Consider the following 25,092-nt stretch of genomic DNA (forward strand, 5'->3'; position numbering starts at 1 on the left):
GTGATGTTCACGGCCTTCTTGCAGGTGCGGAAAAAGGGGCCTTTGATGAGGATATCGTCTATATACGGTAGCACCACCATGCCTCGAGTGTGCCGCCATGACATTGGTAAGTACCCTGGGAGCGGTGGCGAGGCCGAAAGGCAAAGCAGCAAATTGGAAGTGTTGCTCCTGAACTGCGAAGCAAAAGAACCTCTGGTGAGAAGGGTAAATTGGAATGTGGAGGTACACGTCCTGGATGACTATAGACGCCAGGAACTCGCCTTATCCCATGGAGGCAATGAGAGAACGAAGCGATTCCATTCAGAACCGTCGTACCCTGAGTGACTTGATCATCAGTTTTAGGTCCAGTATGGGTCGTACTGTACCTTCCTTCTTTGGAAAAACAAACAGGTTTGAATAAAAACATTGAAACCTTTCGCTTTGAGGGACCGGGATAATAACTCTGTCTTCTTTTAGAGAGCTTATGGCTTGGAAGAACTATGATGCCTTTGCCCTGGGAGGAGAAGACAGGAAAAAATGATTTGGTGGAAGAGAGAAGAATTATATCCTGCATCTGGAGGACACTAGGTTGCAGACCCATTCATCGTGAATGACCGAGAGCCATGCGTCGGTGAAGGAAAGCAGGCTGCCGCCTACTTTGAGGGTGTCCCCCGAATACCACCGGGAGTCATTGTGTGGGAGATCTGCCCGGTCTGGACCCCCTGGATCCTGACTGACTATGCCTGCCTCTCCATGAAGGGGAAGGTTTGTAAGAGGTCTGGGGACCTCTACACATATGTTGTGCCCAGCCGGGTCCGGAAGATGTGGAAGTAGAGGACCAATTTGAGTTTGAACGAAAAAATTGGGACCGAGCCTGCTGTTGCTGGTTCAGAAAGGGCCGAAAGTCGAAAGAGTCTCTGTTTTGGGAGAAATTTACTCTTCCCTCCAGTGGCGTCGGAAATTAATTGATGGAGTTTTTCGCCAAAGAGGCGACCACTCTGATATGGTAAAGAATATGAATATGATATGGTATTGACTTTTTGGAAGCAGAATCCGCATGCCAGTCCCTGAGCCATAAGGACCTCCGAATGGTGATGGCGTTTGCTGCTGCTTGAGAAGCGCAGTCAGCAGCATCCAGAGACGCGGTCACTAGAAAATCCCCAGCTCTGGCTATCTGAGTAGCAAGGTCTGCTATCTCGGGGGGAGGATTGGTATCCAGAACAGCTGAAGACAAGACCTCAGCCCAATGGGTCATAGCCTTAGCCGCCCACGAAGCGGCAAAAGATGGAAAAAGCGTGGCTGCTGAGGCTTGAAAAGCTGAACGAGCCATATTGTCAATCTGACGATCAGTGGGGTTTTTAATCGAGGCGCCCTCAGAAGAGGATAAAATAGATTTAGTAGCTAGGCGCGATACTGCAGGATCTACCAGACTGTGACCAATCTTTTCTTAGATCAGGAGCAAAGGGATATTTTGACTCCAAGGGCTTTTGCACTGTGAAGCGTTTATCTGGACGGATCCGATGAGATTCAACGATTTCCTTAAATTTGAGATGATTGGCGAACACTCTGTGAGCCCGCTTGGTCCTCTTAAAAGACACAGCATGATCCGGTTTAGATAAAGGTTTCTCATCTAGCTTCAGGGCCTTGTTTACTGACTCAATGAGAGAGTCGAGAGTCTCCTGATCGTGTTGAAATTCCTGATCTAGGGATGTATCAGAATCGTCCTCTGAACCAGGTTCTCTACTAGCCCCAAGGGAGGGGGAGAGAGAAATGGAACTCTCAGAACCCGATTCCCGGTCATGGATTGGGGACAAGGCTGTGGGCGGGGCTGAGGCTGCCTGCGGGGCTGTGCTGGGGGCGGGCGGGGCTAGGCAGGGATGTGCGGGCGGGCGCCGGCGCTGTGTGGTCGCCGGCGCTGTGCGGTCCCGGGCGCTGTGCGGTCCCCGGCGCTGTGCGGTCGCCGGCGCCGGTATGTGCTGGGGGGTGGTGTGTGTGTGTGTGTGTCTCTGTGTGCAGGCATCGTCCGATGGGACAACAAGTCCCATCGGGCTCTGCCTGCTACAGTGGCAGTGAGTGACACATTAGCCAATGATGGGACAGTAGTAGTCCCATCATCCGGCTAATGTGTTGAATGTAAAAAAAAAAAAAATACACACATACAGTACATACATACATACATACATAAATGAATACCACAATTTCCAGATTCATTATTGTGACCACCATTTGTCACAAGAACATCATATTTTACCTCCTTGCATCTACTGCATCAATTTAAAGAGAACCAAAGGAGACTTTATATTTTTTATAAAATCAATAAACCTTTATTGTAACAACATTTAAAAATTGACTAAAAATGATTGTTTTGAACCAGGCTGGAAATTTCGGAGGTGGTCCTCATTAATGTTTGGGATCTGGTTCCCCCCTGGTGGTTTAGGTAAGCTACCACTACTCAGTTGTCTGAGAATACTCGGACATGGTGACCTTGTAGCTCGTTTAGAAAATACAGTAAGGCATGGTTTACCGCTCTCAGTTCTTTTTGATTTGAGGAAGACACGAGCTCCTGATTTGTCCATAGCCCCTGAGCGATTATGTTGCCCAGGTGAGCCCCCCACCCTGCGGGACTCGCGTCTGTAGTGAGTATCTGAGATGTCTCTATCACCCAAGGAACTCCCTTTGACAAGTTGTTGAGATTTAACCACCAGGCTAGGGAATGAATAGCAGGCAAACCTAGAGTCATGTGACCTTCTAACCGCCCTCCCAGCAGTTTCTGTTTTTTTAAGACATCCCACTGGAGGGGGGTCTTGTGTGGAGCTGCGCCCACTGAACTGCTGGAAGGCAAGCAGAGAGGGACCCCAGTAGTGACATTGCCTTCCTTAGGGTCATGGTAGGGTTCGCACGTGCTTCTGACACTAAGTGAATTATTTTTTGTTTTTTCTCGTGTGGAAGGAGACACATCTGAGAATTTGAGTCTAAGCTGAGACCCAAAAATTCTTGAACCCTGGCTGGTTCCAGCTTCGACCTCTGGAGGTTCACTAGCCACCCCAATTTTTTCAAAACGTCTATGACTCTGTCGCGTTGTTGGCAGCAGAGTTCGGCCGAATTGCTCACGATCAAAAAGTCGTCTAGATATTGGAATAATCAAGGCATTTTCCTCCCTCAGATGTGCCATCATCTCTGCTATCAGCTTGGTGAAGACGAGAGGAGCAATTGATATACCAAATGGGAGAGCCTTGTATTGGTATTCCTTTGTCTGTCCTTTCATGACTACCGCTAGTCTGAGGAATTGCTGAGAAGTCTTGTGGATGGGAACGTGATAATATGCATCGCTGAGATCTAGAACTATCATAAAACAGTTTGGAAACAGATTTTTTATTGTTGACTTTATTGACTCCATTTTGAACCTCTGATTTTTTACATAGGTATTCAACTTCCGTAAGTTTATTATGGTTCGGAAAGTTCCGTCTGGTTTGGGCACCAGAAACAATGGAGAATAAAATCCCTTTACCCTCTCCAGAGGGGGGACTTGGATGACAGATATGTTTAGTAGTTTTATGATTTCTAGCTCCAGGGCTTCTTGCTGTAGGGGAGACGACCTCAACGGTGTTACCACATAGTTCCTTGGGGGTAAGGATAGAAAGTTTATGTGAAGCCCTTCTCGTATTAGATTTATAATCCAAGAGCTGGACGAAATTTTCTCCCAGGCCGGGAGGAATTGAGATAATCTCCCTCCCACCCTGGGAGAGATGTCACTTGGAGGGGTTTTTTTCATCGCGAGGGGAGTTACCAAAAAGGAACCCTCTATCCTTCCTTCTCCCGTCGTCCCATCGGGTTTGATCTCTTGGTGGTCTCCTTTTAAAAAATTTCCTGTTCCGAAAGGACCGCTTATTATATGTTGGGGCGAGGACAGGAAACCCTTTCTTTTTATCACCCGCTTTTTGAAGGATATCATCCAGAGTTTTTCCGAAGAGGAATTTGCCCTCACACGGAATGGAACAAAGTTTCTGTTTAGTTTGCAAGTCCCCTGGCCAGGTTTTCAGCCACAAGGTTCTACGCGCTGCATTTGAAAGGGCTGCAGATTTAGATGTTAGTTTAATTGAGTCAGCCGAAGAATCTGCCAGGAACGCCGCAGCTCCCCTAATCATAGGGATAGACTCTAAGATTTTATTTCTCGGGACCCCATCTCTGAGCTGTTTTTCTAGGTTATCAACCCAGATCATTAGATACCGTGACGTGCAAGCTGCCGCTATGGTAGGCCTTAGGCATCCTCCTGCTGACTCCCAGGCCCCTTTGAGAAAGGTATCTGCCCTCTTATCGAGAGGGTCTTTCAGGGTTCCCATGTCCTCGAACGGTAGGGCAAACTTTTTTGAGGCTTTAGCCACCGCAACATCTAGTTTGGGGGGCTTTATCCCATGTAACAGGAGCCTCATCTTCAAAGGGGTATTTCCTTTTAATAGAGGGGACCGATGCGTTTTTCCTTTCCGGTTTCTCCCACTCCTTTTTAATTAATGCCTGTATATTCTCGTTAAGGGGGAATGCTTTACGCTTCCTTTGAGATAGTCCCCCAAACATAATGTCCTGAACGGTTTTGTCAGGACGGGGGTCCAGAACCCCCATTGTAGATTTTATCGCCTTAACAAGGCCATCGACCTCCTCTAGGGGGAAACAATGACGACCTCCACTCTCGTTATCCGAAGAAGAGGATGAGGAGTCATGCGTATCTGAGCTCTTACTCCCGGAATAGGAAGGGTCAGAATCCGCAGGGGAAATAGGTTGTTTTTTAGTAGCCTTCCCACTTTTAAAGGAGCTAAACGCAGTCTCAACTTCCGATTTAATTACGGACCGTAATTCGGAAGCAAAGTTTGGGGTCTCCTCACAGAGGACTCGTTCTATACAAGACCCACATAGCTTTTTGTCCCACGTCTGTGACAAAGCTGTTTCACATAGGGGGCAGGTTCTATGCTTCATCTTCCCCGTTCTCTTCCTTGCCTAGGATAGATAGAAAAGGGGAACCCTAGATACAAAAGGTGAACTTTCACGAAGATCACTCACCACTCTGACGCAGCCACAGGTACCAGTTCTGGAGGAGGGGTCGTCTGAGAAGCATCCGTGGGAGGCAGCTGATTTACCACACTGGAGCTCTTACTGCGCTGAGTGGAACGGCTATCAGACCGAGAGCTTCGATTGCCTGCCGAAATCCGTTTTTCCTGAACGTCCAATTTCTGCCGACGGCGCTGTTGTTGCTGCTGCTGCGGCGGCGGTGGCAGCGGCGGATGGAGCTGCTGGTCGCTGTCCTCCATGGTATTACCGTGGAACAGCCTGCAGCCAGGAGCCTCCGTCGCCTTCTCCATATAAGCGCTATTAACCCCCTTCACCTGTGGCTGCCGAAAGAGGAAACGTCCATTTTTTATTTTTTTTTTCCTTTTCCTTCTTACTGTGCATGCCTGCAGCCAGCAACCCGGAAATGGAGCGCCATCTTGGTGCAGTCACTCACAGCGTCGCCCCTGAACCGGAAGTTTCACTACTACTTCCGGTGCGGCGCCATCTTGGATTTCGGCGTTTCTCACAGCAGCATGAAGCCCCAAGCTCCCATCAGAGCGGCGGCTGCGCTTCCCCCCGCACACACTACCGGACCCCTTAGTCGCAGCTGTGGCGGCTTCGGATACCAGACCAGCCGTGGCAGGGGCGTCCCCGCCGCCAGAAGTCGGACTGGCCGGCCCCGGTCCTCGTCGGTCGGTTCTTCACGCAGGTACCGTCCAAGGAGGTTCCCCGTCAGGGACAGGAAACCAAACTGATGCAGGGGAGAGGTACCGCCCTTTTATCCTGTAGGTTTCCTGTCCCTGAAGGGCGGATCCCCTCTCTCTGGTAGTGCTGTCATGGGCGACTGAGAAAATGTCTTGTGTCTGAAAATGGTACCAATAAAAAGGCAACTTGACCCGCAAAAAACAAGCCTGTAAGCCAAAATAAGGAAAAATTTTAACTCTCAAAATATGGTAACGCTTAAACTAGTTTTTGCAATAAAAAGAGTTTTTTTAACATGTGACAGCATCCAAACATAAAAAACGATCTGGTATCACTGTAATTGCAATGACCCGAACAATAAAGTCAGCTTATCAGTTATACCACACGAGAAAACGCATAAAAAAAAAAAAAAAAAACATTCTTCACCTGCTGTTTTGTTCATGCTGCCTTCCAAAGTTCGCAGTAAGGGTACCGTTACACTAACCTGGCCGTGATCGTTGGTAAGTCGTTGTGTGGTCGCTGCGCTCTGCTTTTACTTTACGGCCGGCACTCACAGTCAGTGCGGGAAGCAGACGGCGAGGGACGTGACACCGGAATGTGAGTATGTACTGTTTGGGTTTTTTTTACATTTATGATGGTAACCAGGGTAAACATCGGGTTACTAAGTGTGGCCCTGCGCTTAGTAACCCGATGTTTACCCTGGTTACAAGCGAACACATCGCTGGATCGGTGTCACACACACCGATCCAGCGATGACAACGGGAGATCCAGCGACGAAATAAAGTTCCAAACGATCTGCTACGACGTACGATTCTCAGTGAGGTCCCTGATCACTGCTGCGTGTCAGACACAGCAATATCATATGGATATCGCTGGAACGTCACGAATCGTGCCGTCGTAGCGACCAAAGTGCCACTGTGAGACGGTACCCTTAGGCACACATTTATATTGTGCTCTTCACTGAGTGTTTACATAGGGGTTTCCATGTAAATCTCCAGAATATATTATTCAGACAGAATCCCAGTTGGAAGAGTCCCTATGAGGCACCGTCTGACCTGTGATATGGCTGTGTCCATATTTTTAGGATTGCATAAAAGTGCTATCGGCTACAGTTTTGTGCACTTCTGAAAAGAAGGACACCGCTGAACAGAGACCAAATGGAGTTCAGAGTAACTCAGCTGCTCATTATAGTGAATGGATACCTTAGGCTTTTCATCTGAATCACATCACCCAGCGATTAAGCTGGAAACCCTGATGTAAGTGCTCAATGTGGAGAGCCAGATAAATGTGATCCAAATGTAATGTAAAATTTCCCTAACACAAGCTTCAAATCAATCCACAAAAAAGCAAGTCCCACTAAGGTCCGTCATATTAATGGAAAAATACGGGGCTTCCACGTTAGTGGTAAGAACAAAGGCTCCGGAAAAGCGAAATGGCTCCTTGCACCTCAAAAGAAATTCAGCAAATTCTGCACTCCCAAATCCAAATGCCCACCCTCCCTTCTGAGCCGCAGTGTACCTGAACCACATAAAACATCCATATGTTTGGCATTTCTGAAGCGATGAAAGCCTGCCTAACTTACAGGTGCATGTCTACAGAAGCATGAGCTGGACATAATGTACTGATTAGAGTTGAGAGAATTTTTCGAAATTTGTTTACGATTGGCGGTGAATATTATTTTTTCCAATATTCGCCAGACACAGCCTACCGTCATTTGGAGTCAATGGAAGTAGAAATGAACAAATATGTTTGGAACCAATCATCAAACATAAATTTGGCACGAATAGGGTAGCAATATGGTACGAATATGGCAAATTCATATTCGGAGACCGAATAAGAGCATATTAGCTTAACTCTAGTACTGATCACTATAAGGTACTTATCACTACAATGTAATGGTCACTGCAACGGCAGTTTGCAATTTTAACTCGTCAACATCCATTGCTGCTTGTTTCTGTAAAACAACAATGGAGTCTAAATTGTCAATACACCTGTAGATAAATTCCTAAAGGGGTATAATTTCCAAAATGGGGTCACTTGAGACAGGGATACTGCTTTTCTAGCACTTAGGGGCTCTGTATATGGAGTCCGAAAACTATGCTAGGGAAATATGTGCTCCAGGAGTCAAATAGAACTTCGTCCCTCCAGAGTCTCTCCATGTAGCTAAGAAGTACTGTACAACCACATATGGGTTATTTCTATATTCAGCACAAATTGTGGGACAAAGTATAGTGCCATTTTTACCTGCTACTTGTATAAAAATCTATAATCTGGGATGAAAGCAAAATTTGAGTGGCAATTATTTTTTCTTCACTGTCCAATGGAATAAAATTCAGTGACACACCCGTGGTGTCGATATGATCACCACTTCCTTAGATGAATTTGTTGAGAGGTGTAGATTGAAAAATATTGTCACTTATGAGGGTTTCAGTTGTTCTGGCAACTCAGGGGCTCTCCCAGTGGTTCATGGCACTCACAAACAGTAACAGTAAAATCTGAAGTATAGTATGGCACCCCTTCCCATCTGAACTTTGCACTGTACCTGAAAAATATTTCCAGATTACATGTAGGGTATTGGCACACAAAGGAGAAAATGGACCTCAGTTTGTTGTAAAAAAAAAATTCCTATTAGCCCTTAGAAAAATTTTAAACTTGGGGCTAAAACAACATTCCAGTGGCAAAAATGTAATTTATTCTTTATTCACCGCTCATATCTGCATACTCTGGAGAAATTGCACAATAAATTGTATGGTGCAACTTCTATTACACTTGAGAAAGTAAAAAAATGGAGCTAAAACAAAACATTTTTGCGCAGAAATTTTCATGGCTCAACGTTGTAACCTTCGGTGAAGCACATGGAAGTTCAAAGTGCTCACAACTCATCTAAAGACATTACTTGATGGGTCTAGTTTCCAAAATGGGGTCACATGTGGGTTTCTACTGTGCATGTGTATCAGGGGCTCTCCAAACGGGACATGGCATCTGCAAATGATACCAGCAAATTTTGCGTTCAAAAAGTCAAATGACGCTCCTTCCATTCCAAATACTGCCATGCGCCCAAACAATAGTTTTCTCTTTCAAATGGGGTATCAGCGTAGTCAGAAGAAATTGCACAAGTGGTATGGTTCAATTTCTCCTGCTACCCTTATGAAAATTCAAAATTTGGGGCTAAAACACACTTTCATTTTCACGCCTCAATGTTATAAACTTCTGGGAAGCACCTAGTTGCTTAATGTACTCACCACACATGTAGATAAGCCCCTGAGGGGTCTAGTTTCCAAAATGTTGTCACTTGTGGGGGATTTTCACTGTTTAGTGTACATTCGAGTTTCTCCAAAAGCAACATGGCATCCGCTAATTGTTCCAGCAAATTTTGCATTAGAAAAGTCAAATGGCGCTCCTTCTCTTCCGATTTTAGCCGTGGACCCAAACAGTGGTTTTTCCCCACGAGAAATTGCACTACTTTTTACCCTTGTAAAAATAAAAAAATGGGTTCACTAAGGCTAAGTTCACACTTGTGTTCGGCAGCCCTACGTAGGGCTGCATACTTTTTCCCTTAAGCTCTGCCTACTTCTGCATGCGTCCTGCGTACCAATCTTTAACATTGGTTACTCAGGAACATGTGGATGCATACACATGTGGCATTTTGACGTGCGGACGAAAGCAAGAAAATGCAACATGATGCATCTGCATATAACCGCCGGTCCCTGTGAACCCAGTGTTAAAGATAGGTACGCAGGATGACACAGGAAGCTTGCTGAAGTAGGCTGATCTTAAGGAAGTTAGTACGCACCCATACGCAGGGCTGCTCAGCGCAAGTATGAACCCAGCCTAAATTTTTTGTGAAAAAAGTTAAATGTTATATTATTTTTAAATGTTATTTTCTTCCCATATTCCAAAAAATACTGTGAAGCACGTGAAATGTTAACAAACTTCTTGAATATGGTTTTAAGCAACTTGAGGGGTGCAGATTTTAGAATGGTGTCACCTTTGGGTATTTTTTATCATATAGAGCTCTCAAAGTCAGTTCAAATGTGAGGCGGTCCCTGAAAAAAATGGTTTTGTAAATTTTGTTGGAAAAATGAGATATTGATGATCAACTTCTATACGTTATAACTAACTAACAAAAAAAAGTTTCAAAAACTGTGTTGATGTAAAGTAGTCATATTATTTGGAATTGTGATTTATTAACATGTTTGTGTGATATCTCTCTGATTTAAGGGCATAAGTATCAAAAGTTTGAAAAATACAAAATTCTTGCCATTCTTTTTATTTTTTTTCACGAATAAACTTAAGTAATATTGAAGAAATGTTACCACTAACATGAAGTACAAAATGTCACTAACATACAATCTCAATCAGTGGGATCCGTTGAAATATTTTCCAGAGTAATTACCTCATGGTCAGAATTGTAAAAATTGCTCTTGTCATGAACGTGCAAACCACCACGGGGGATAAACGGGTTAAAAAGTAATGCACGGAAAGGATACGTTCTTGTTGCTGCTGAGCATCCATCACATGTTCCATTCGGCCTATGATAGAATTTTGAGCTGAATTCAAATGATCAATGATTCTCTGCATAAGCTCCGTCTGGTTTTGACGAAGCTCTGAAAGTTCTTTTTGCTGAATGTACAAAATAGACATCAGCTCACCATGTTCAAAGTATGTCTGAAAGAATTATATAAAAACTGCAATAAAATTTCTCATTCACATTTTATATGTAATATTTTTCAATGTAATTTTTGCTGTAATTTATTCATTATGTATATTTTCAAAATTTGTTTCTATACACTTACTTGGCTTTCAGGTATTTTTGGAGACAATGGCAAGTCACTAGAAAAATAAAGACAAGAGTATTTAAGAATTTGTTATGCTTCTTAAATAGTATATTTGAGACTATAACATTGATTAAAGACATCAATACGGAAGTCTACACTATGAAGTTTAAAGACAAGCACCTTAACCCCTTAGTGACAGAGCCAATTTGGTACTTAATGACCGAGCCAATTTTTACAATTCTGACCACTGTCACTTTATGAGGTTATAACTCTGGAACGCTTTATCGGATCCCGCTGATTCTGAGAATGTTTTTTCGTGACATATTGTACTTCAAGCTAGTGGTGACATTTCTTCAACATTACTTGTGATTATTTATGAAAAAAACGGAAATATGGCGAAAATTTTAAAAATTTTGCAATTTTCAAACTTTGTATTTTTATGCCCTTAAATCAGAGAGATATGTCAGGAAAAATAGTTAATAAATAACATTTCCCACATGTCCACTTTACATCAGCACAATTTTGGAAACAATTTTTTTTTTTGTTAGGGAGTTATAAGGGTTAAAAGTTGAACAGCAATTTCTCATTTTTACAACACCATGTTTTTTTTAGGGACCACATCACATTTGAAGTCATTTTGAGGGGTCTATATGATAGAAAATAACCTCAAAAACCACATTCAAGAAGTTTATTAACCCTTTACGTACTTCACAGGAACTGAAACAATGTTGAAGGAAAAAATGAACATTTAACTTTTTTTTTGCAAACAATTTACTTCAGAACTATTTTTTTTTTATTTTCACTAGTGTAAACACAGAAATGTAACCACAAATTTTGTTGTGCAATTTCTCCTGAGTACGCCGATACCCCATATGTGGAGGTAAACCACTGTTTGAACCCCCAAGTGCTTCACAGAAGTTTATAACGTAGAGCCGTGAAAATAAAAAATCACATTTGTTTCACCCACAAATTCTTATTTTTACAAGGGTAACAGGAGAAATTAGACCACAAAAGTTGTTGTGCAATTTCTCCTGAGTACGTTGATACCCCATATGTGGGAGTAAACCACTGTTTGGGCGCACCGCAGAGCTTGGAAGAGAAGGAGTGTAGTTTTACTTTTTCAATGTAGAATTGGCTGGAATTGAGATCGGATGCCATGTCACGTTTGGAGAGCCGCTGATGTGCCTAAACAGTGGAAACCCCCCACAGATGACACCATTTTGGAAACTAGACCCCTTAAGGAACATATCTAGATATGTGGTGAGCACTTTAAACCCCCAGGTGCTTCACAGAAGTTTATAACGTAGAGCCGTGAAAATAAAAAAATCGCATTGCTTCTACAAAAATGATCTGTTTGCCTCCAAATTTTTATTTTACCAAAGGTAACAGGAGAAAATGGACCCCAGAAGTTGTTGTACAATTTGTCCTGAGTACGCCAACACCCCATATGTGGGGGTAAACCACTGTTTAGGCGCATGGCTGAGCTCGGAAGCAAAGGAGCGCCATTTGACTTTTCAATGCAAAATTGACTGGAATTGAGATCGGACGCCATGTCGCATTTGGAGAGCCCCTGATGTGCCTAAACAGTAGAAACCCCCCAAAAGTGACCCCATTTTGGAAACTAGACCCCCCCATGGAACTTATCTAGATGTGTAGTGAGAACTTTGAATGCCCAAGTGCATCACAGAAGTTTATAATGCAGAGTAGTGAAAATAAAAAATATATTTTTTTCCCACAAAAAAGATTTTTTAGCCCCCAAATTTTTATTTTCACAAGGGTAACAAGAGAAATTGGACCCCAAAAGTTGTTGGCCAATTTGTCCTGAGTATGCTGGTACCCAATATGTGGGGGTAAACCACTGTTTGGGCACACGGCAGAGCTCGGAAGAGAAGGAGCACCATTTTGGAATTCAGACTTTGATAGAATTGTCTGTGGGTGTTATGTTGCGTTTGCAGAGCCCCTGATGTACCTAAACAGTAGAAACCCCCCACAAGTGACCAAATTTTGGAAACTAGACCCCCTAAGGAACTTATCTAGATATGTGGTGAGAACTTTGAATGCTCAAGTGCTTCACAGAAGTTTATAATGCAAAGTAGTGAAAATAAAAAAAATATTTTTCCCACAAAAAAGATTTTTAGCCCCCAAGTTTTTATTTTCACAAGGGTAACAGGAGAAATTGGACCCCAAAAGTTGTTGTCCAATTTATCCCGAGTACACTGATGCCCCATATGTGGGGGTAAACCACTGTTTGGGCGCACGGCAGAGCTCAGAAGGGAGGGAGCACCATTTGACTTTTTTAGCGCAAAATTGTCTGTCGTGTTTGGAGACCCCCTGATGTACCTAAACAGTGGAAACCCCCCAATTCTAACTCCAACCCTAACTCCAACACACCCCTAACCCTAATCTCAACCCGATCCATAATCCTAATCACAACCCTAACGATAATCACAACCCTAACCCCAAAACAGCCCTAATCTCAACTCTAACCATAACCCTAATCAAAACCCTAAATCCAACACACCCCTAACCCTAATCTCAACCCTAACCTCAAACCTAACCCTAATCCCAATACACCCCTAACCCTAATCCCAACCCTAACCTTAACCCTAATCCCAACCCTAACCCTAATCCCAAACGTAACCCTAATCCCAACTGTAACCCTAATACCAACCCTAATCCAAACCCTAACCCTAATCCCAACTCTATCCCTAACTTTAGCCCCAACCCTAACCCTAATTTTAGCCCCAACCCTAGCCCTAACCCTAACTTTAGCCCCAATCCTAACCGTAAATTTAACCCTAACCCTAGCCCTAACTTTAGCCCCAACCCTAACCCTAAGGCTACTTTCACACTTGTGTCGTGTGGCATCCGTCACAATCCGTCATTTTGGACAAAAAACGGATCCTGCAAATGTGCCCACAGGATGCCTTTTTTGCCCATAGACTTGTATTACCGACGGATGGCCACACGTCGCGTCCATCGTGCACTGGATCCGTTGTGTTTTGGCAGACCGTCGTCACAAAAAAAAGTTCAATGTAACCTTTTTTTTGTACGTCGCGTCTGCCATTTCCGTGCATGCGTGGCCGTAACTCTGCCCCCTCCTCCCCAAGACATAGACTGGGCAGCGGATGCGTTGAAAAACTGCATCCACTGCCCACGTTGTGCACAATTTTTACGTGTGTCGGTACGTCGGGCTGACGCATTGCGACCGCCCCGTACCGACGCAAGTGTGAAAGAAGCTTAAGGCTACTTTCACACTAGCGTCGTACTCGGCCCATCGCAGTGTGTCGGGCCGACGTACCAACGCTAGAGTTGTAAGTGCCGCACAACGGGTGCAGAGGATGCTGTTTTTTCAACGCATCAGCTGCCCCATTGTGAGGTGCGGCAAGGCGGGGACGGAGTTCCGGCCGCACATGCGCGGTCGGAAATGGCGGACATGTCGCACAAAAAAAAGTTACATGTAGCGTTTTTTTGTGCCGACGGTCCGCCAAAGCACGACACATCCGTCGCACGACGGATGCGTTGTGTGGCAATCCGTCGCAATGTGTCGCTAATGCAAGTCAATGGAGAAAAAAACGCATCCTGCAAGCACTTTTGCAGGATGCATTTTTTCTCCAACGACGCATTGCGACGGAAGCCAAAAAACGCTAGTGTGAAAGTAGCCTAACCCTAACCCTAGCCCTAACCCTAAATTTAGCCCCAACCCTAGCCCTAACCCTAGCCCTAACCCTAACCCTAGCCCTAATCCTAACCCTAATTTTAGCCCCAACTCGTCTCTCCGGCCGGCCGGCAGATGGCAGCAGATGAGGAAGAAGCCGGCTGGCAAGAGGAGACGCAGGAAGACCCGGGGACACCGGGTGAGTATGATAGGGTCCCCGAATCCCCCTATTTCTCTGTCCTCTGATGTGCGATCACATCAGAGGACAGAGAATTACAGATCGTTTTTTTTTTTTTTTTTTTTGTTTTTTTTTTTGCGGTCGTAGGTAAACAGTTAATTACCGGCGATCGCAAAACAGGGGTCGGTAAAAACCGACCCCGATCAAGTTCTTTGGGGTCTCGGCTACCCCCGGCAGCCGAGACCCCAAAGATCTTCCGGGTGCCGGGCGGCGGGCGCACTGCGCCCGCCATTTTTTCCCGAAAAGAAGATGGCGGCGCCCATCGGAAGCCACGAGGAGCACCGGGGGAGATAGGTGAGTATTGGGGGGCTATTGGGGGCCATCGGGAACACTATTTCTCTGTCCTCCGAGGTGCGATCACTTCGGAGGACAGAGAAATTAAATGGCAAATCGTGTTTTTTTTTTTGTTGTTGCGACCGCCTGTAAACGGTTAATTACCGGCGTCCGCAACTCGGGGGTCGGTAAAAACCCCCCGAATCATGTTCTCTGGGGTCTCGGCTACCCTCGGCAACCGAGACCCCAGAGAAAATCCAACTCTGGGGGGCGCTATTCATTTTTTCCACAGCGCTGTTAATTAACGGCGCTGTGGTTTAAGTACCCTTAGCGGCCGCCGTTAAAAGGCGTATCGGCAGTCGTTAAGGGGTTAAGTAATAGTATGCAATAAAAAAATACAATTAAATGCCTTTTATCAATTTAACATTGATCATATTTACATTTTTATGCGGATAAGGTCCTCTCAGTCTTATCAGATTGGCAGCACATTGTGAGCAGGAAATGCAATGCTGAAAGCATGATATTCTGTGTGCATGGAACTACACTTGACATGTCCAATAGACCCTTTTCCATTAATAAGTTATTACCACATAGGGGCATTTTCAACACTTTTTGTAATTTTTAATAAACAAAAAAAAATAATGCTGCTTGTTCAAGTAAATATCTAATGCAAACTGAAAGGGAACCTGTCACCCCCAAAATCGATTAAGAGCTAAGCCCACTGGCATCAGGGCCTTATCTACAAGCATTCTGGCGTCACGGTCCGGAGCCTCCCATCTTCATAGGATGACATCCTCTTCTTGTCTTCACGCTGCGGCTCCGACGCAGGCGTACTTTGTCTGCCCTTTTGAGGGCAGAGCAAAGTACTGCAGTGCGCAGGCGCCGGGAAAGGTCAGAGAGGCCCGGCGCCTGCGCACTGCAGTACTTTTTACTAAAAATAGAATTATTCTTACCATTAATTTGGTTTCTAGGAACCTTCCACGACGGCATACGGAGGTTGCCTCTTTGCCCTAATGGGGAACAGGAAATGGAGAGGTTAAAAGGCCCTCCCACCTCCCTCTCACCAGTGACTTATAACTGAAAACCATAGCACCGGTTTACCTTGAATCCCAGATTTAAATCCAGGAGTATAGGGAGGGAACTAGCGCCGTCGTGGAAGGTTCCTAGAAACCGAATTAACGGTAAGAATAATTCTATTTTCTCTAGTCACCTTCCACGACGGCATACGGAGGAATACCAACTGATTGGCGCTAGGGAGGGACAACGGCCTGGAGTACTTTCCGGCCGAAGGCTAAATCCTTGTTGGGCATTATGTCCAATCTGTGATGCCTGGAGAAAGTATGCAATGAAGACCATGTGGCTGCCCTGCAGATTTGCTCTGCTGATGCACCTGCTCTATCTGCCCAGGAGACTGAGGTTGATCTAGTCGAATGAGCCTCGATTCCCACTGGAGGAGCTTTGTCTTGAGCAAGGTATGCTTCTGCTATTGCTTTCTTTATCCAGTTGGCAATAGTACTTTTGGCTACCTTTTTTCCTTTATTTTGTCCTGATGGATGGATAAATAGATTGTGGTCAATTCTGTAAGAACTGGTTTGTTCTAAGTAAAACAGTACAGTGCGCCTGACATCCAGCATATGGAATCTCTCTTCTTTTGAATTTGCAGGATTTTGGCAAAAAGAAGGTAGAATAATTTCCTGGGAGCGGTGGAAGTCCGATACGACTTTTGGAAGAAAGGAATGGTCTAGGCGCAGTACTATAAAGTCATCTCGAATGGATAGGTATGGTTCTCTTATTGAGAGAGCTTGTAATTCTCCCACCCTCCTTGCTGATGTAATAGCCACTAGAAAAATTGTTTTGTAGATTAGGTTTTTCTGGGAGCAGGAGGATAATGGTTCGAAGGGGGGACCTGTGAGCCCCTGTAACACTAGGTTGAGATCCCACAGTGGTACTGTTATTTGCTTCTTAGGGTTAATTCTAGAAGCCGATATCATGAATCTCTTGATCCAGCGATGATTTGCCAGATCCTGATCAAATATTGAACTGAGGGCGAACACCTGGACTTTTAAGGTGCTAGGCCTGAAGCCTATTTCTAAGCCCTTTTGCAAAAAATCTAGAATTTTTGAAATATTCGGGTTGAAGGGATCCGGCACCTCAGGGAGACAAAAGGATGAGAATTTCTTCCAGATTTTTTTATATATTGCAATGGTTACCGGTTTCCTTGATTTTTGAAGTGTGGAAACCACTGCTTCTGATAGTTCTCTGGCTCTTAATATTTGGGCTTCAGTAGCCATGCCGCCAGTTTCCACTTGTGGGCATCTAGGAGATGGATTGGTCCTTTAGAAAGAAGGTCTTCTTCCATCGGAAAGTGGAGCGGCCCATCCACCTGAAGGTCCACTATCAGGTTGTACCAACTTCTCTTGGGCCACAGCGGAGCTACCAATATGGTAGGTGTTTGTTCTTCTCGCACTTTCTGTAAGACTTTCGCCAGTATTGGAATCTGTGGAAACGCATAAGCCAGACGAAAATTCCAATTCTGGACTAGCGCATCCACTCCTTTGGAGCCGTCCCTGGGGTTCAGAGAGAAGAATGCATCGACTTTCGCATTTCGGCTTGATGCAAAGAGGTCGATTTCTGGGAGACCCCATCTGTTCACCAGCATCTCGAAACTTCGGTTGCTCAAGCACCATTCCCCCGGATTTATGTCCTGGCGACTTAGATAGTCTGCCTGAATGTTGGATGAGCCTTTCAGGTGAACCGCCGTCAGAGATAAGAGATGTATTTCTGCCCAGGAGCATAGTCGGGCAGATATGTTCTTCAGGCAATTGTTTTTTTAACTGCCCTGATGTCTGATGTGGGCCACCGTGGTCACATTGCCCGAATATATCCGAACGTGATGTCCCTTGACAAGATGACCTCCTTCTAGTAGGGCTTCTTCTACAGCTTTTAGCTCTCTGTAGTTGGAAGACTTCCTGCTTGTTGACTGGTCCCAGAGGCCTTGGAAAGGGCTGTGATTTATCATGGCCCCCCAGCCTCTTTTGCTGGCGTCTGTTGTAACTGTGGTCAGTGGGACTTGCGTCCAGCTGACCCCTTTTTGTAAATTTTTTGGGGACATCCACCATGCCAGGGAGGCTTTGACACGACCTGGTGTGTACAGTTTTTTGTTCAGAGAACTGGGATGACCATCCCAATTCTGCAGGATATGTGCCTGAAGAATTCTGGAATGGGCCTGGGCCCATGGTACCGATTGAATGCAGGCTGTCATCGAGCCTAGAAGAGACATGCCTTCTCTGATTGTGGGGGATCTGGTGTCCCTGAACGTTTTGACCTTTGATAGAAGGGTTAGACGGTGTTCCAATGGGAGGAAGGACATTTGTCTTGCAGAGTCCAGGAGAACTCCCAGGAATTTCCTGCATTTGGAGGGTCGTAGGTAAGATATTTCCAGATTCAGCACCCATCCAAGAGATGTCAGGATTTCGAGAGTCTTGGATACATGAGACTCCAGGGCCTGTTTGGAAGGAGCTATTAACAGAAGTTCGTCTAGGTACGGCACTATACAGACGCCTTGCTTCCGGATAAAAGAGACTACCTCCTCCATTATTTTGGAAAATACCCTTGGAGCCGAGGAAATTCCAAATGGGAGGACGTTGAATTGATAGTGCTCTATCAGACGCCCTCTCTGTACAGCGAATTTGAGATATTGGCGATGTCTTTGGTGAATGGGGATGTGAAAGTAGGCATCTTTCAGATCGAGAGTGGCCATGAAGGAGTGTGGACCTATCAAGGGAATGGCATTCTTCACGGATTCCATCTTGAATCTTCGGTACTTTATATGCCGATTGAGATTCTTTAGATTTATAATGACACGGGACTCGCCCGATGGCTTGGGAACCAGGAATAAGCGAGAGTAGTGGCCTCGATCCCTCTCCGATTCCGGTATCTGGGATATCGCACCTGACATCTTTAGGGCCCTGAGACCGGACGCCAATTTTGATTGATCTTTCAGGGAAGGTAGGGAGGTGACTTTTAGACCCCGTGGGGGGGAGGAAATGAATTCTATTAGGAGACCCTCTTTGATGACATTGAGGATCCAGGGGCAAGAGGTGATGTTTTGCCACTGGGAGTAAAAATTTGAAAGTCTCCCCCCCCACTGGATCGAAGTCACCGTTTCTCCTGTTGAGACTGCTGCTGCTGTTGTTGAGGGATGAGGATGTTTCTCCCCCCTCCCTTCGGGTAACTCCACCTCCCGGACTTGCCTTTCCCTCTCTGAGAGGTTTGGGCCTGAAAGGGACGAAAAAACTTCTTTTTGGGAGTTTTTTTGTTCTGGGAGGGCTTTCTTTTTATTGGTTGCTTTCTCCAAGATGTCATCAAGAGAAGGCCCGAAGACGTAGTTACCTTTAAATGGTATGGCGCATAACTTGGCTTTGGAGGTGATATCACCAGACCACATTTTTAACCACAGCGCCCTTCTGGCCGAGTTAGTCTGAACTAATGACCTCGCAGCAATTCTGATGGTCTCCATAGAAGAATCCGCTAGGAAACCCGTGGCTCTAAGGAGACTAGGAAGGGAGTCTAACAATTCAGCTCTTGAAGTGCCCTGGGATATATGAGACTCCAGTTCACCTATCCAGCGGAATAGAGCTCTAGCCACGCATGTTGATGCGATATTGGCTTTGAGGGCTACTGAGGAGGTCTCCCATGATTTCTTTAATAGACTCTCTATCTTCCTGTCCATCGGATCCTTTAACTGTGACGAGTCTTCGAATGGAAGAGCCGATCTTTTAGCCACTCTAGCCACCTGAGAGTCAACTTTAGTGACATCCCATTTGGTCAACTCGCCTTCCAAGGGGAATCTATGCTTCATCTCGGATGGAGTACTGAGACGTTTTTCAGGTAATTCCCACTCTTGGTCAATCATATCAGATATATTCTGGTGGATTGGAAACCCCACCCGTTTACCCTTAGTTATGCCACCAAACATCTGGTCCTGAATGGACTGTGGTTCTGGCTCCTCCTCCAGCCCCATAGTACTGCGTACCGCAGCTACTAAGTCCTCAATCCAGTCTGAAGAAAAGAGATATTTTCTGGCTTCAGATGTTATAGAGGATGTAGATTCCTCCTGTCGACCTGAGGATGAGGCATAGGAGAGGTCTGACTCAGATTCAGAATCCTCCTCCTGGATCTTCCGTTTTTTGGCTGGAGAGGGTGGTGGAGGGGGTGGGGGGGTAAAGGCTGCTAGGGAGGATTGCACCTCTTGCTTGACCAGAGATCGGATTTCCTCTAGTAAAGAAGGTTGCTCTGCCCTGACAACTTTGTCAGTACAGGTCCTGCAGAGTTTTTTCTCCCATGAAGGTGGCAGCTTAATGGTACAGATGGCACACTTCTTTTTAGTAGTTTTGGGGACAGACCTTTCTCCCTGTAATGAGAGGGGAGAGAGAGTGACTAGAGGATACCCCCAAGTTACTACCTAAGGACCCCGGTCCCTGCGGCACTTACTGTGGCAGGGGCAGCGCTGGGCTCTGCAAGCGCAGGGCAGGTACCGCTCTCCATGACAGGAAAAGTCTTACCTGCGACGTTTTCTGGCAGGTTTTATACACAGCGATATGCACCTGCCCCCAGCGATGTGGATCCCCTCCATGGTCCAGCGTGGAGGACGCCGTCCTGCACGAGACACCGCCGGCGGAAGTGCCTCCAGGGAGCACAGAAAGGACCGGAAGTGACGCACGCGATCAATTCCGGGTTGCCAGCGGCATGTTGGAGGGGAAGGAGACAGGAGAGCTCCAGGAGGACTCCGGTCAGGAACACTAGCCTGCTTTGCCCTCACGGGGGCACGGGAAGGCTAGGCACAGGTCCCGAGGACACTGCAGCGCGGCGCGACGGGAGCAGCATAGGAGGGGAGGTAAGATACGACCCCATGCTGCCCGGTTACACACAAGCCGACGCTTGTCAGATGCAGCAGTCACCGGCCACCACTGCATACGAAAGTAAACCTCTCCTGTCCCATGGGGAACAGGAAAGACACTGGTGAGAGGGAGGTGGGAGGGTCTTTTAACCTCTCCATTTCCTGTTCCCCATTAGGGCAAAGAGGCAACCTCCGTATGCCGTCGTGGAAGGTGACTAGAGAAAACTAGAACATAAACACCACAACCTTCATCTGAGTCAGTTACCTAATAAAATAGTGCTTGCTAGATTAATTTTGTTTGACTGTCTCTAGAAACAGAAAAGGCAAACATTGTCAAAATGCAACTGCAAAGGTAGCCTAAAACAGTATTTCTCGATTTGTCCTTTCGTGTTATCTATGGAGATTAACCCCTTCCCGACCCATGACGCCACGTAGGCGTCATGAAAACCTGTGCCAATCCGACCCATGACGCCTATGTGGCGTCATGGAATGATCGCGTCCCTGCAGATCGGGTGAAAGGGTTAACTCCAATTTCACCTGATCTGCAGGGACAGGGGGAGTGGTACTTCAGCCCAGGGGGGGTGGCTTCACTCCCCCGTGGCTACGATCGCTGATTGGCTGTTGAAAGTGAAACTGCCAATCAGAGCGATTTTTAATATTTCACCTAAAAAACTGGTGAAATATTACAATCCAGCCATGGCCGATGCTGCAATACTATCGGCCATGGCTGGAAATACTGATGTGACACCCCCCCCCCCACTGATCGCCCCCCCCAAGCCACCGATCTGTGGTCTGCTCCCCTCCGTCTTGTGCTCCGCTCCCCCGTCCTCCTGTCCGCTCCCCCGTGCTCCTATGCCCCCCCCATGCTCCGATGCCCCCCGCGTGCCCGATCTCCACCCCCTTATACTTACCGAGGCTCCCGGTGTCCATCCGTCTTCTCCATGGGTGCCGCCATCTTCCAAAATGGCGGGCGCATGCGCAGTGCGCCCGCCGAATCTGCCGTCCGGCAGGTATACTTTGATCACTGTGATAAAAAGGATCACAGTGATCAAAATTAAAAAAAAAAAATTGTAAATGACCCCCCCCCCCCCTTTATCACCCCCATAGTTAGGGACAATAATAAAAAAAAAGAAATTTTTTTTTTTTCTTTTTCCACTAGGGTTAGAACTAGGGTTAGCACTAAGGGTAGGGTTAGGGTTAGGATTAGGGCATGTGCACACAGTGCGGATTTGGCTGCGGATCCGCAGCGGGTTGGCCACGGATCCGCAGCGGATTGGCCGCGGATCCGCAGCGGATTGGCCGCGGATCCACAGCTAATTGGCCGCTGCGAATTCGTAGCAGTTTTCCATCAGGTTTACAGTACCATGTACACCTATGGAAAACCAAATCCACTGTGCCCATGGTGCGGAAAATTCCGTGCGGAAACGCTGCGTTGTATTTTCCGCAGCATGTCAATTCTTTGTGCGGATTCCGCAGCATTTTACACCTGTTCCTCAATAGGTATCCGCAGGAGAAATCTGCACAAAAAACACTGGAAATCCGCTGTAAATCTGCAGGTAAAACGCAGTGCCTTTTACCTGCAGATTTTTCAAAAATCGTGCGGAAAAATCTCACACGAATCCGCAATGTGGGCACATAGCCTTAGGGTTAGGGTTGGAATTAGAGTTAGGGTTGGAATTAGGGCTAGGGTTGGAAATAGGGTTAAGATTAGGCTTGTGGTTAGGGTTACGGATAGGGTTAGGAGTGTGTTGGGGTTACAGTTGTGGTTAGGGTTGGGATTAGGGTTAGGGTTGGGATTAGGGTTAGGGTTGGGATTAGGGTTACGGGTGTGTTGGGGTTAGGGTTGTGGTTAGGGGTGTGTTGGGGTAAGGGTTGTGATTAGGGTTAGGGCTACAGTTGGGATTAGGGTTAGGGGTGTGTTGGGGTTAGTGTTGAAGTTAGAATTGAGGGGTTTCCACTGTTTGGGCACATCAGGGGTCTCCAAACGCAACATGGCACCACCATTGATTCCAGCCAATCTTGCGTTCAAAAAGTCAAATGGTGCTCCCTCCCTCCCAAGCCCCGACGTGCGCCCAAACAGTGGTTTACCCCAACATATGGGGTACCAGCGTACTCAGGACAATTTCCCCTGATACACTTGCAAAAATTAAAAATTACTTGCTAAAACACAATTTTTGAGGAAAGAACAATTATTTTTTATTTTCACGGCTTTGCGTTAAAAACTTCTGTGAAGCATCAGGGGCTCTGCAAATGCAACGTGATGCCCGCAGACCATTCCATCAAAGTCTGCATTCCATAAAGTCACTACTTCCCTTCCGAGCCCCGGCATCTGCCTAAACAGTGGTTTACCCCCACATATGTGGTATCAGCATACTAAGGAGAAACTGGTCAACAACTTTTGCAGTCAAATTTCTTCTGTTACCCTTGGGAAAATTAAAAAATTCTGGGCTAAAAAAATATTTTTGAGGAAAGGAAACATTTATTATTTTCACGGCTCTGCGTTATAAACTTCTGTGAAGCACTTAGGGGTTCAAAGTGCTCACCACACATCTAGATAAGTTCCCTTGGGGGTCTAGTTTCCAAAATGGGGTCACTTGTGGGGAGTTCCTACTGTTTAGGCACATCAGGGGCTCTGCAAATGCAACCTGGCGCCCGCAGAGCATTCCATCAAAGTCTGCATTTCAAAACGTCACTACTTCCCTTCCGAACCCCGACTTGTGCCAAAACAGTGGTTTACCCCCACATATGGGGTATCAGCGTACTCAGGAGAAACTGGACAACAACTTTTGGGGTCCTATTTCTCCTGTTACCCTTGGGAAAATAAAAAATTGTGGGCTAAAAAATCATTTTTGAGAAAAGAAAAATTATTTTTTATTTTCATGGCTCTGCGTTATAAACTTCTATGAAGCACTTGGGGGTTCAAAGTGCTCACCACACATCTAGATTAGTTCCTTGGGAGGTCTAGTTTCCAAAATGGGGTCACTTGTGGGGGAGCTCCAATGTTTAGGCACACAGGGGCTCTCCAAACGCGACATGGTGTCCGCTAATGATTGGAGCTAATTTTCCATTCAAAAAGCCAAATGGTGTGCCTTCCCTTCCGAGCCCTGCAGTGCGCCCAAACAGTGGTTTACCCCCACATATGGGGTATCATCGTACTCCGGACAAACTGGACAACAACACTTGGGGTCCAATTTCTCCTATTACCCTTGGGAAAATAAAAAATTCCGGGCCAAAATTCATTTTTGAGGAAAGAAAAATTATTTTTTATTTTCACGGCTCTGCGTTGTAAACTTCTGTGAAGCACCTGGGGGTTTTAAGTGCTCACTATGCATCTAGATAAGTTCCTTGGGGGGTCTAGTTTCCAAAATGGGGTCACTTGGGGAGCTCCAATGTTTAGGCACACAGGGGCTCTCCAAACGCGACATGGTGTCCGCTAACGATTGGAGCTAATTTTCCATTTAAAAAGTCAAATGGCGCGCCTTCACTTCCGAGCCCTGCCGTGCACCTAAACAGTGGTTGCCCAACAAATTTTAGGATCCATTTTATCCTGTTGCCCATGTGAAAATGAAAAAATTGAGGCTAAAAAAAATTTTTTGTGAAAAAAAGTACTTTTTCATTTTTACGGATCAATTTGTGAAGCACCTGGGGGTTTAAAGTGCTCACTATGCATCTAGATAAGTTCCTTGGGGGGTCTAGTTTCCAAAATGGGGTCACTTGTGGGGGAGCTCCAATGTTTAGGCACACAGGGCCTCTCCAAATGCGACATGGTGTCCGCTAAAGATTGGAGCCAATTTTTCATTTAAAAAGTCAAATGGCGCTGAAGGGTTAATAAACTTCTTGAATGTGGTTTTGAGCACCTTGAGGGGTGCAGTTTTTAGAATGGTGTCACTTTTGGGTATTTTCAGCCATATAGAACCCTCAAAATGACTTCAAATGTGAGGTGGTCCCTAAAAAAAATGTAAATTTTGTTGTAAAAATGAGAAATCACTGGTCAAATTTTAACCCTTATAACTTCCTAGCAAAAAAAAAAAATGTTTCCAAAATTGTGCTGATGTAAAGTAGACATGTGGAAAATGTTATTTATTAACTATTTTGTGTCACATAACTCTCTGGTTTAACAGAATAAAAATTCAAAATGTGAAAATTGGGAAAATTTTCAAAATTTTCGCCAAATTTCCGTTTTTTTTCACAAATAAACTCAGAAATTATCGACCTAAATTTACCTCTAACATGAAGCCCAATATGTCACGAAAAAACAGTCTCAGAATCGCTAGGATCCGTTGAAGCGTTCCTGAGTTATTACCTCATAAAGGGACACTGGTCAGAATTGCAAAAAACGGCCAGGTCATTAAGGCCAAAATAAGCTGGGTCATGAAGGGGTTAAAACCAAGGAAGGAATTGTTGGTACTTGTTAGAATTTAGCATTTTTTATACATTTAATGCTTCTTTTAATACACAAGGTAGAGAGTATTTGTTAAGTGTGAAGCAAATGATACATGGTTACCTGATTATTTTAAAAATATAA

The 25,092-nt window shown here is 45.5% G+C and overlaps 1 protein-coding gene across 3 annotated transcripts in view; it reads right to left on the reverse strand.

Moving 5' to 3' along the window:
• The window catches only part of EDC4 (enhancer of mRNA decapping 4), a 1,216,007-nt gene that overhangs the window by 559,408 nt on the left and 631,507 nt on the right, over positions 1–25,092 (reverse strand). For all 3 annotated transcript variants that reach the window (XM_077288123.1, XM_077288125.1, XM_077288126.1), the window contains 2 exons: positions 10,518–10,554; positions 10,212–10,389 (listed from right to left, as the gene is read on the reverse strand). In XM_077288123.1, coding sequence (XP_077144238.1) covers positions 10,212–10,389; positions 10,518–10,554 — 215 coding nt within the window. The remainder of the gene's footprint in view (positions 1–10,211; positions 10,390–10,517; positions 10,555–25,092) is intronic.

Source organism: Ranitomeya variabilis, chromosome 2 (assembly GCF_051348905.1).
Source record: "Ranitomeya variabilis isolate aRanVar5 chromosome 2, aRanVar5.hap1, whole genome shotgun sequence".
In the NCBI taxonomy this organism is placed as follows: Eukaryota; Metazoa; Chordata; class Amphibia; order Anura; family Dendrobatidae; genus Ranitomeya; species Ranitomeya variabilis.